General features: G+C 32.6%; 1 protein-coding gene across 3 annotated transcripts in view; it reads left to right on the forward strand.

Annotated features, from left to right (window-relative positions):
• Window positions 1–9,252, forward strand: part of LOC113100748 (glypican-6-like) — a 214,871-nt gene extending 205,619 nt beyond the window's left edge. For 2 of the 3 annotated variants that reach the window (XM_026265362.1, XM_026265395.1), the window contains 3 exons: window positions 993–1,123; window positions 4,378–4,553; window positions 6,846–9,252. In XM_026265362.1, the coding sequence (XP_026121147.1) occupies window positions 993–1,123; window positions 4,378–4,553; window positions 6,846–7,045 (507 nt within the window). In that variant the 3' untranslated portion in view covers window positions 7,046–9,252. Of the gene's footprint in view, window positions 1–992; window positions 1,124–2,721; window positions 3,194–4,377; window positions 4,554–6,845 lie in introns of those variants that run through there. The other variant, XM_026265428.1, reaches the window with a different exon arrangement.
• The last annotated feature ends 4,668 nt before the right edge of the window (window positions 9,253–13,920 follow it).

A 13,920-nucleotide genomic window follows, 5' to 3' on the forward strand; every position in this document is an offset into this window, starting at 1 on the left:
TGTGCATTCTAAAAATCTCAACACTTCAAATAATAAGGTAGCCTTATAATTATTAATGAAGCAGGTAAAATGCTTGTAATTAATTAATCGAAAAACTGAAAAAAATGAAATGCAATGTTTTTCATTTTATAAAACTTTGTTCCATGAATGAATCATTGTTTTGAACAAATTGATCAAATTAATGACTTAATCATTTAAGTTAATGATTTCACAATAGGCTAATAAAGACAGCCAGTTGTTTTGTTCATGACTGAATCAGTGTTTTTAATAACTGACTCACTCAAATAGGGTCACTTATATCTGCTTACTGGTGCAATGATGTAACTTGCAGAAAGAATCACTAAAAAGACTGTAAAAGTGATAGAAACATTGCAAATGTTGTATTATTTGAATTCGGTGGTTGTTGGTGTCGTTAATCCAATTTTAAGAAATAATAATAGTGATTCTTGCCTTGACAAGCACTGCTAGCCAATAAATAGTATACATATTGTGCATGTCTAGAAAGTTGAACAACAGCAGCCATTTAATAAGGCATGTTATGAGTGAAATAGACAACCAGTGACACATCTGGCAACTGACTAGACATTTCTAGGCATTTTTTACAGATAAATCTTGGCATAATGCCTGCAAATTAGTCCAATTTATGAACCTCTCACTACGCCATGGTGGGTTGAGAAGAGATTCCAGAGATCCCGTTCAGTCAGTCTGAAAATCTGTCCTTCTGGTTGGTACAGAAAATACCAACATAGCTTAGAGGAGGATTAGACTTCCACCTGCTCCCCAGTGAATTATCCTACAGTGTTGAAACTGAGAAAGTAAACTGTGCGGCGAGCCAAAAATTAGATTTCCATGCAATTTGATGGCCTCATCTTTCCCTACTTTATAAAAATCCCAACTCAATCCATCCCTCAGTTTAAAATGTGTTTATTCACTCTATGTATTTTTGTGGTGTTGCATATGCTAATATCATTCTCTGTGCCTGATTATTACAGGTGATCGACATTAAGGAGAAGCTGAAGGAGTCGAAGAAATTCTGGTCATCACTGCCAGACAGCATCTGCGCAGAGGACGAAGTGGCTGACCCAGATGAGGAGCAGTGCTGGAACAGTCACACAAAGGGAAGGTATAACAGTGACCTTCAGACACAGATTCCCTTGGGTCACATTGCAGATTGTTGAGTTTCAATGAAACTTTCCATGGGAATTGTATTGATATTAGGTCATAGGCAGATACAAATCACACTGTTGGCAGAATACAAGATTGCTGTAAAAAAAAAAAAAAAATAAAAAAAAAAAATAGTCGAATGAATGAATAAATAAATAAATAAAAATATAAGTATAATATAATAATTAAGCCAATAAAATGTATTATTATTATTATTATTATTATTATTATTATTATTATTATTATTATTATTATTATTATTATTATTATTATTATTATTATTATTTAAGAAAATTGAAATCATTTGACAATGGATTAAAAAATATACTTTAAATGACAGTATTTTTTTTTACAAATAAATAAATATTTAATTAAAATTAATTAAAGATAAAGTAAACATTGTAACCAACAGGGCACTCACTATGCTGGGAAGTTTGTGTGCATTGGGAATCAAATAAAGCCAAGGAAACCCTCATTTTACATACAGCACACAGAGAAAATGACTTGAACATGACAGAGGGCAAATGCATAAAGCACAGCACAATTTGAAATCATATAAGATTAAAGTTTAAAGCATTCAATTCACACGGACTGACCATCACGCAGAGTACACGTGATCATGCTGAATAAAAATGCACACTTCACAAGATCTCACAGCTGGATTTGACCAAGTTTGCGATTTTTATGAAATTAAATGTTGATTAGTCATTCAAAGATTTGTTTAAATTACTGTATATAAATGCGTATATTGCTTAATGGTGATGGCAAATGATAAAGTATTATAATGCTTTCCTTTCTATGATTAATAGGCCTAATATAAAAGCAACCATTATGGTACTTTAATATGCATTAATTCCTTTGTTTAACCATTCTATCTGATTATTAGACAGACTTCTATCCGTATTAGACAGAACTATTAACGACGATGATGTTCAAGAGAGAGAGTGTGAGCACTGCGTGTGCTCAGGCACTGCCGCTCTCAGCACAGTCTAAATAAAAGTCTCGCCTTGAACACATCGACAAAGCAGAAAAATTTATTGGCCGATGCAGATATTTGAAAAATGGCAAATATCAGCCGATATATCGGCCTTGTCGATATATCGGTTGACCACTACTTTTGAACTACGCTTCAGTACATCCCTTCACTTCATCTCACTTCATCTCACTGGAATATGCCATGATGTATGTCACTCCGTCTGCCCGCCTTTGAAAATAAGCCAAACGACTTGGCAGAAAACTTGTCCACTTTTCAGTCCTCCACAAGTGATAATATCAGCAGATGGTGCCATCTAAGATGTGTTTCATTTTCTTTCCATGCAGCCTCATCATGTAAATGACCCTTATTGTGTAAAGATTGTTTAAATATATATATATATATATATATATATATATATATATATATATATATATATATATATATATATATATATATATATATATATATATATATATACCGAGTACCAAAAAGACAAATTAACACAAATGATTAGAGCAGGTGGAGGTAAAATGCATGTGATTTATTTTTTTAATTTTACTTTTTTTTTTTTTCTCTGCCAGATCTGTTCTCTATGGAGTACAACAGTCTCATTATTGGCTAATTACTGCTTAAAAACCACATGGATTGAATTTGAATAGGAGCACATTTGTGATGCCGCAACCGGGGAGCATTCAACAAGTTTCATTTATTTTTTTCCACAAAGCACCACCTGAAATATTAATTAGACACAAACAATTACCTCCTGCTAAAGCGCTTATTAGGAGATTAGATCTCAGTAGAGTTTGATGCATGCACAATGCTCCAACATGTGTTTATACTGACTCACAGGGTTCAGATAAAGAGGCAGAAATTCAATAAAGGCAAAATGATACATGCAAATAATTCAGTGGGAATCATAGACTCTACAAACTGGATAATTTGAAAGATAATTGTGACTATACTTTTCTTTTTTACTTTATCCTTGTTTATTTAGTTTTAGGTAGAGACTGGTAATGTTTGTATTCATAATGTTCAATAAAATCAAGTACATTTATTTAAATAAATTAGTTTTGACTATAATTTCTTATTTTAATCCTGTTTGCAGTTTTTAGGATCTGGTTGCATGGATTCATAATGTTTATTACAATTATTTAAATAAATTCAATCATTTTAAAGATTGAAAATTTCCCACTGACATTGTTAGAATGATGATCCATTCATTTACAACAGTGTTATTACAGCGTTTGCATATTGCATTATGATTTCTTTTCAATTTATTTTCATAATGTATCTGTTCATATTGTATATTCTTTTCAACTTATTTTCATTTCATATTTTGTCATATTAAAAATTCATATTGTATGCCTTTAAAGCACATTTAATTTTTAATTTTTTTATTTAAAATTTAATTAAGCAGAAAAATAATAACTCTTGTAATTTAATGTAATTTTTATTATTATTATTATTATTATTATTATTAAAGATTGTTCTGTTAATTACACTAAATTTAAATAGATGGATTAATAAGTTAAAATATCATCCTATGCTAATGTCCATCTTTATATAAACATGGAACAGAATGTTATCTGCTTTATAATACGTCAACGCAAAGCATCTTTCTGTTTTGCTTAACTAAAATGTTAACACATTCATTAGCTGCCTTGCAAGCACAACATTTCCTTCAAGAAATGCAGATCTAGTTATAATGTTTGCACCTTTACAACCAAGGTGATTTTCACGCTATAAGTGAAAGTGCAGCCTGCAGCCTCACATTATTCTTTCATACAATGGAGGACTATGTAAAAACGCTGACTTCCGATGCACATAGTGCAAGTGAATATTACAATTGAAGTCATTCTGCACACAATGTAGAGCTGCAGGGCATGTTAATGTGAATGTTTGAGGTGCTGATCCTGCTAAAGTCGCTCCTGATGGGGTCATGCTTGAGTCAACAACAACACTTGATCACGTGACCGCCTCAAATGCACCAGGTTTTATTCTAATCAGCTGTAGGAAATGCATTTAAAGGCACGCAATTCGGGCATGTGTTTGAATAAATTATGATTTTTGTTTAATTTATTAGGTTTTTGCACATAAATGCATTTGCATTTGAGTCGCTATGATTATATCAAATTATAGATTCACAAAAAGTGAATCATTTATGTGTTTGGTGAACCCCAACTGTGAACACTTGTGATTAAAATATTCCCACCAAATGTTTGCTTGTTGATTTCCAGATATTTCCCTGAAGTTGTAAAAGACGGCCTTACGAACCAGCTCAATAACCCAGAGGTGGAAGTGGACATCACTAGACCAGACACCTTCATCAGACAGCAGATCATGACCCTGCGAGTGATGACCAACAAGCTGCGAAACGCCTACAATGGCAAAGACGTCTACTTCCAAGACTCCAGTAAGTCACTTCAGTACAGATGATGCACCCTGATATGAAAAAAAAAAAAAAAAATGTATCATTCAATCTGCAAAGTAGTGAAAAATATATTCAAATGCTAATATAATACAATTTTACTTTAAGAAAGTAACTCTAAACTTATATAGGGACCAACTAATCCTTCAAGAAATCACTGAAACGATCATTAAATAGATACAAATACATATTTAATCATAAAAAATAAAAATAAAAAGATTACAAATAATTGTATGTATATAATTTAGCAATGGATCACATGCCTGTATATTTATTCAGTAAAAAAGAAAATAAATCATTAATATTTTACTGTAAAAAAAAAAAAAAAAAACATAGCCCTAACTGTTAAAAAGAAAGATTAAATAAAGAATTATATATATATAGATAGATAGATAGATAGATAGATAGATAGATAGATAGATAGATAGATAATTAAGCAATTGATAGTGTATGAATAATTCAAAATATAAATGTGTTCAAATTGCAATCACTAATGTAAACACATGTTAAGTTTTTTTTATTTTATTTTTGGTCCATCCTAGTAACAATCAAACAATGAATAACTTAAACGTGAGATGCCATCAGAAATACAAAGATTTACGTGTATGCATTTGGCAGATGCTTTATGCAAAGCGACTTACATTTGTGTTTTGAGGCAGAAATTGAACAATGAAATCATATATTCAATTCATTCAGTGTGAATCACAGACTATAAACTTTCAAAATGTTAATGTTCTACCTCAGAGTTAACAATAAAGACAATTGTGACTACAATAATTTTAGTTAAGGCAGAAACTGGTTGCACACTATTAAATGTCAAATAATAAACATAACATTGCATTCTATGATATACATTAAATCAGTTCATGTTTTCCCCGTGATGTTGCAGTGTAAAATAAGTCAGAAATATAGATTTTGGAAGTTGGAAAGTTCACATCCTATATATATATATATATATATTTATTATTATTTTTATTTTTTTTCTGTGTAATATTATGGTACACAAATAGCTCAAAGGTGAAAAGGATTGAGATTGCATTGGTATTTAAGTCATGAACCATATATTCCGTTATTGACACTTATTTTGGTTTCAACCTAGATCTGGCTTTCTTAAATCTATGCATAGATGAAAATAGATTTAATTGCACGGGTAAAAATAAGCCCAAACTGGCATGCACATTTAAACCCGTTTCTGATGCAAAAGCTCTCCAGCATGTGATATTCCCTGTAAAGAGGCCCACCCACCGCTCAAACGGCCGCCAGCTCCATTAATCATAAGACGGCATTAGAAAACATCATGCGCAGTCTAGACCCTCTGCCAGACTCAGTGAAATGAGATCACGCGTCTGTCAGAAACATAAAACCGGTCGCGACTGACAACAACAGGAAGCTGAATTATGATAATGGAAGCGTTGGGTCACATATGACGCTAAATGGTCCAGGAATATTTACGTCCTCGGGTGCAATTTATGTTTGATCTAGAGTAACTCTAAACCTATATGAGGACCAAGTAATGATACAAGAAATCAGCAAATCATTTCAGAAATCAACAAATAATAAAATAAAGATAATAAATTGGACATATAATGTAAACTTTTAGCAATTGATAATATGTATTTAAAAAAATAAATAAAAAAGGTATAGCAATCATTAAGCCCTTACAAATAAGAAACACAACAAGTGATTTATCAAATAATACTAACACACACACACATCCTATATATATATATATATATATATATATTATTTTATAAAAAAAGATAAGTGTAGTAAGTGAACTTTTAAAATATATAAAACATAGAAATCATTAAATAATAAAAAATACAAAAAATACAATTGATCATTTAAATCATTTAGCCTGTTTTAATAATTAAACATTAAGTGTCATATATAATGGAAAATGTAATGTTAGAATAAAAATAATAATAATTCTTATTATAACATACTAAAACAAAACAATAATAGATAATATGTGAAAATATTTGACTTTTTGTAATATTTCACACTTAAAGCATAAAATATAAACATTATTTTCATTCATTCATTCATTCATTTATTCATTTTAACTTATAAGGTTTCGAAACAAGTGAAAACTAGCAGTACTAAATGTAAGTCCTAAATGTATTTTATTTATTCATTTTTTATTTTAGTTATTTTGTTATTTTATGTAATTTTTTTGACACCGAAGTTGACTGTCCTTAATATTTCTATTTACCAATTTTTCATTGTACTGAACCTGCATTTTTTTCAGCAATTTAATTCGCTTCTTTATGTCAGGTGATGAGGAGAGTGGCTCAGGCAGTGGAAGTGGCTTCACGACTGAGCCTGAAGTGGTCCACACGGAGCCCCCGATGCTGGAAGCAGACAAAAGCGACCCACAACCACCAACAGATGAGGCGGCCCATCAGCAAAAGCCTATGTTGCAGTTACTAGTGGTAGTAACGGCCCTCACATGGCTGCTGCTGTGGCTGAGATAATGGCAGTAGGCGGCACGCAGCCACACGGACGTTTGAGACAGACGCAGTGTCGCTCGCGCTCTTAGCCTTTCCATAACTGGACTGGACGTTTTCCAAAAAAATAAATAAAATTGTTATAAAATATATCAAGAAATAACCCATGAGAAAGGAGAGCAAGCTAAATAGCTAGGTGTGATGAGAAGGAAGAGTGAGCAAAGACCTTTGCATCCTGCTTGTTCCAAAGAATGCTTGGTGCAATCAGAAGCAGCTTCTCTTTTGGCCTCTCATTTCTAAATGAATTTAAGAGAAAAACAAACTTTTCGGGGTGAAAAGTGGTCGCCATGCAAATGGGATTGCTTTACTTTTTTGGAAGAGAATGGGAAAATATGAAAATCTATATTTTTGCTTTCCTTTTATACTGCATAAATGAGACGCCAAAGTACGCTCTGGTGGGTTTTTTTCTGTTTTGTGTTTTCTTAATGTTTCACCCCTCCTAAATCATTGTACGATAAAAAAAGAAAAAAAAAGAGACGTTATAAAGAAAAAGAAACAATAAAAACTATATAAATCACGTTGTTTATGTACCACTGTGAGAATGCATGGGAAGGTCCTGAGTAAATGTTTTTTTCAGTAACACATAATTGATTTTCACACAATTGTAAAGCTTTATAATTTTTTTTTTTTCCGTTTGTTTCTTTTCATTATTTTATTTATTTATTTTAATTGTTTTGCTAGGCTTATGGAAATTTAAGGTAATTTTTGTAAGATTTTGTAAGATGGTTTTAGGTGAGCGTGAAGGTCAGGTTTTACAGAGGGCTGCTCCTGCTTAATTCAAAATAAATTATCCTAATTTTAATATATAAAATGTTTTCTTACAGAGAAAGATTTATTTATATTTCTAATATAATTATATATTTTGGCTTTACCAGTTAGCATCTTTTATTCAAAACCGCATATCTAACAAAATCTAACAAAATTTAGCTCTTTTCGGAGGAAATTCATTAATTTACTTTACAAATATTAGTTTTTCGATCTGGATTCAGTCTTATAAAATTGCCTAAGTCTGAAATTTCTTACTGAGACATTTCCTCTGCCCCATATGTAATTGTGAGTTGGGACAGTCAAAAAGTATTTAAAAGCCAGTGATAAACCCGACTCAGTCATCTTCCTGACGCTCATTTATATACGTCTCATTGTAATCAATTATGTATGCACAACCCTCATTTACTCATCAACATTTATTATTATTATTATTTTTTCTTTATATGTAGCTTAACATATCAGCGTTTCATTTATAAACATTTATGTGTACATTTGAATCAACAGGCCTCATTCATGAAACTACAGCAGATTAAATCTGCATGTACATAAGCAATATATAAATACATCTATTTTATATAATGATGACAAAATTATTATTTTTATTTGCATTCTGAACAGATTTTGGGGAAAAAAATTCACTACATCATTCGCTCACCAGTGGATACTTGCACTGAATGGGTGCCGTCACAATTAGAGTCCAAACAGCTGATTAAAAAAAAAAAAAATACTTCATAATAATCCAATACAATAGTCTTGATGAATTTGTTTCAAACACACAATCTTTGGTTTCATAAGATTTTGATTGTTGGTCTGGAGTCATGTGGATTACTAGTGGATTATTGTGATGTTTTTATCAGTTGTTTGGACTCTCCATCTGATGGCACCCATTCACTGCAGACGATCCATTGGTGAGTAAATTCCTAAAATGTAATAATAATAATAATATATATATATATATATATATATATATAATGAAATATTTACACAGAAATCTGTTATGCTAATGTTTCACAAATGAGGCCCAGTAAGTTTGAGTCACTATGAATGTTACAAGGGCTCTTTCTTGATTTGATCCAGTGCAATTCAAATCCGATTTACACATTGACAGAATTACCAGGCCTCCCGTTATGAATGCTGGCATGTGTTAATGTATCGTTTTATGACAGCCTCTCCAAACAACTTATCGTTTATGGAAGGACACCGTGCATTCATCCAGAGCTGTAAAGCTGTTCTTTATGTTCAAAGCCGCCTGCTAAAACACTCTTTTCATCACTGAAATGAAAAGATGCTAAAAGATCCTCTAATGTCCTCTTCTCATAGATGCGTGAAGGTTGAATTGAAGTATCAGTGAGGATGGGTGCCATGTGGAATATAGACACAAACAGCTTAAAAAAAAAAAAAAAAAAGGAAATTTGGAAGTGAGAGAGAGAGAGAGAGTCTGGCTATGCTCTGCTGCTCCTGGTTTTGAAGGCAGGACAGACAGCAGAAGACTGTGTGCTTTTTGCTCATGCCTGGGTACTTTTGTCTTCCCAGAAAGGCTCAGAAAGCACCTCGGTGGGTTTTGGAAAATGAGAAATTCAGTGAGCCAAGAGAGAGGGCACGTTGAGGAAAGGTCGATCACGCAGCTGTGTCTTAAAGTCAACATGATGTCAGATTCCGAACCCTGTTCGCTTTATAACATGTTCCTAGCCCTTGTGTTGAGCTGAAAATCTTTTACCTAATTTGGTGCTCCCAGTCAAAAATGACCAGCCTTTTAAAATTGTGTGTAAATCTGTCATACTGCTCTATTATCAGCTAATCTAGGATTGAATCTTTTTATGAATTTTGTTTTCTTTCAGTTAGCGCAGGTTTTGTATTTTTAAACAATTTTTAAACTGATTGATCATAGGCCTCACAGCTCATGCATCTCAAAATTATCAAGAAATGATATATATATATATATATAGAGAGAGAGAGAGAGAGAGAGAGAGAGAGAGAGAGATTGATAAATTATTCATACAGTTTATTTTATTTGATCGATTTTAAAACTGTCACCTAAACGTCTTGTGTAGTGTCAGCTTTTTCTACATTTGATCAACCTTTAAAACAATTTAAAACACACAATGTTTTACAACATGTACAACTCATTAGACATAATAATAGTTAATGAACTAACTTTGGCAGCCCAAACATAAATTAAAAATAATTATAATTAAATTAACATTAATGAAAACTAAACTAAACTGATGGGAAAATGTTTTAAATAGATGTAAAAATTCAAGTACAAATTCAAAACTGTAACGTAAGAAAATGCATATCATTTTGGCAATGTTTGGGAAAATGATGGGAACACTAAATAAATGAGGACTAAATATAAACATTCATTTTAAAATATTTCTTCCTCCTTGAAAATTAAAATTAAAGAAGTAAAATAGGCCATTTTATGTTGATTTTAAGTGTTAGATGTGAATGCAAGGAAGACACAATTGAAAAGTCTTAAAAGTGGTTGAGGGTCCCAAAAGGGCTGGTAGCTAAATATGTCACAAAGGGGCACATTAGCACAAAAACATTTTTACTTTTTCTTTTCCTTTCTTGTGCGCTACTGTCAGAAACTGAAGATGAAGCATGTCATGTTAAACTTTTCCTAATAGCTTGAGTGTTTCTACTTGTGGTCTGAATGTATTTGGCTTTCCTCTTTCATGTGGAGATGGTATCGATTCAAAAGTATCGGCTATTTTAATGGTCTCGGAGGATGCAAAGACTAAGATGTCCCTCTGTCAAATGGACAAATGGTTTTAAATTTTGATATTTTAATGTGTTTGATGAATACAAACCAGATCCAATCACTCTCTTGAGTTTATTTTCTTGTTCCACATTGCACTTTGAAATTGTGTTCCACAATTAGAACTTCATAAGCGTGACAAAACAAGAAAAAATCAAGTACAAGCCATGTGAAATATGTTGAATATACTTTGAGAAGATTGTTGTCTGAAAGTGAACATTGTTCCTACTGAAGCACGCTGCTTTGAGATACCATACGTGAAGTTTTAATGCGACGTTTATGTCGTGCAAGCAGACATGCCTTACAGTTTGTTTTGTGTTTTTTAAGTACTAAATGGGTTGCATATTTGGATTTTTTAACTCTATACAGATAAGTAATGAAGGGGTGCAAATAAACATTTTATATGAAAAAAAAAAAATTGTTTTCATTTATGTTTGTGCATGTAAACTTCCATCACGTATTTAAGTAATGAAGTTAATCATTAATTAAAGTTATTTTAATATATGCTGGTAACACTCATGGAATCTTTATTTAATCATGCACCATTGATCCATTTTTTTTTGCGGGTCAAACCAGATTTCATTGGAAATGCTGATGTGATCAAATCAATCAAGCTTTAAGGAATAATTAAATGCCTACGAAGTGTTTATGGTTTAATGGGTAATCTGAATGAAATGACATCTTAAAAAAAAAAAAAAAATGTGTGATTAGATCATAAAACGTTATTAAATTGAGGTTCGGTGAATAAGTGTGTCATCTGATCCAAACCAATTGATTCATTAGAAAAATCCATAATTTGGTTGTATGTTATGTTTGTTTTTGCACAGTCAGCGAGAACAACCCATTAACATGCGTTCACCATATTTATTTCCAATATTGTTACAGCATCCAGTATTTCTCTCTCGTTGCACACGGCTCTGCTAAATTATAAATATATATTTGTGCTTCAATGCTGCTGTAACCACCTATTCCAATTTTAATGAACCATTTCTCCCAAAACAATTGACTGGAAACCAACGCCTTTGTTGATGTGATTTCTTCACTTTGGACAAACCTTCAATTGCAAATTTAGATTAGATTTATGTGCACATGCAGGCACAAAGTGATCCATTTAGACACATGTCCTTAGCTGTAAGTGATTATAAAACATTTCTGCACATGCATGTTCATTGTGGAAGCCAAATCATTGCATTAGGCTGGAAAATGTTATATATATATATATATATATATATATATATATATATATATATATATACAGTCTTGTTCAAAATAATAGCAGTACAATGTGACTAACCAGAATAATCAAGGTTTTTCGTATATTTTTTTATTGCTACGTGGCAAACAAGTTACCAGTAGGTTCAGTAGATTCTCAGAAAACAAATGAGACCCAGCATTCATGATATGCACGCTCTTAAGGCTGTGCAATTGGGCAATTAGTTGAATTAGTTGAAAGGGATGTGTTCAAAAAAATAGCAGTGTGGCATTCAATCACTGAGGTCATCAATTTTGTGAAGAAACATGTGTGAATCAGGTGGCCCCTATTTAAGGATGAAGCCAACACTTGTTGAACATGCATTTGAAAGCTGAGGAAAATGGGTCGTTCAAGACATTGTTCAGAAGAACAGCGTACTTTGATTAAAAAGTTGATTAGAGAGGGGAAAACCTATAAAGAGGTGCAAAAAATGATAGGCTGTTCAGCTAAAATGATCTCCAATGCCTTAAAATGGAGAGCAAAACCAGAGAGACGTGGAAGAAAACGGAAGACAACCATCAAAATGGATAGAAGAATAACCAGAATGGCAAAGGCTCAGCCAATGATCACCTCCAGGATGATCAAAGACAGTCTGGAGTTACCTGTAAGTACTGTGACAGTTAGAAGACGTCTGTGTGAAGCTAATCTATTTTCAAGAATCCCCCGCAAAGTCCCTCTGTTAAAAAAAAGGCATGTGCAGAAGAGGTTACAATTTGCCAAAGAACACATCAACTGGCCTAAAGAGAAATGGAGGAACATTTTGTGGACTGATGAGAGTAAAATTGTTCTTTTTGGGTCCAAGGGCCACAGGCAGTTTGTGAGACGACCCCCAAACTCTGAATTCAAGCCACAGTACACAGTGAAGACAGTGAAGCATGGAGGTGCAAGCATCATGATATGGGCATGTTTCTCCTACTATGGTGTTGGGCCTATTTATCGCATACCAGGGATCATGGATCAGTTTGCATATGTTAAAATACTTGAAGAGGTCATGTTGCCCTATGCTGAAGAGGACATGCCCTTGAAATGGTTGTTTCAACAAGACAATGACCCAAAACACACTAGTAAACGGGCAAAGTCTTGGTTCCAAACCAACAAAATTAATGTTATGGAGTGGCCAGCCCAATCTCCAGACCTTAATCCAATTGAGAACTTGTGGGGTGATATCAAAAATGCTGTTTCTGAAGCAAAACCAAGAAATGTGAATGAATTGTGGAATGTTGTTAAAGAATCATGGAGTGGAATAACAGCTGAGAGGTGCCACAAGTTGGTTGACTCCATGCCACACAGATGTCAAGCAGTTTTAAAAAACTGTGGTCATACAACTAAATATTAGTTTAGTGATTCACAGGATTGCTAAATCCCAGAAAAAAAAATGTTTGTACAAAATAGTTTTGAGTTTGTACAGTCAAAGGTAGACACTGCTATTTTTTTGAACACACCCCTTTCAACTAATTGCCCAATTGCACAGCCTTAAGAGCGTGCATATCATGAATGCTGGGTCTTGTTTGTTTTCTGACAATCTACTGAACCTACTGGTAACTTGTTTGCCACGTAGCAATAAAAAATATACTAAAAACCTTGATTATTCTGGTTAGTCACATTGTACTGCTATTATTTTGAACAAGACTGTATATATATATATATATATATATATATATATATATATATATATATATATATATATATATATATATATATATATATATGCATTGGTATACTCAATACCCAATAAGTCAGAAACTTAAACTAACATTTCAGAAGACTAGTTTTGACAATATACACTTAAAATAATCCCGAGCAAAGTGTAAATGGTCTTTAAGCTGCAATATTTCTGTATATAAATGGATTTTGGGGATGGCTGTCGTTTGAGATCTGCTTAAAATGAACATTAGCCACTGGTTATTTTACACTACTCACTCATAGATGATATTCTGTGAGAGTTTTGAACTCAAGGAGAGGTCATCTTATAATGAAGCTACTCTCACAATCACATTATGTTTTTGTATTCAGCTCTGTAAGTGAATTTGTCCAACTTCTCACAAAACCTTTCAACAACAT

Source organism: Carassius auratus, chromosome 1 (assembly GCF_003368295.1).
Source record: "Carassius auratus strain Wakin chromosome 1, ASM336829v1, whole genome shotgun sequence".
Classification (NCBI taxonomy): domain Eukaryota; kingdom Metazoa; phylum Chordata; class Actinopteri; order Cypriniformes; family Cyprinidae; genus Carassius; species Carassius auratus.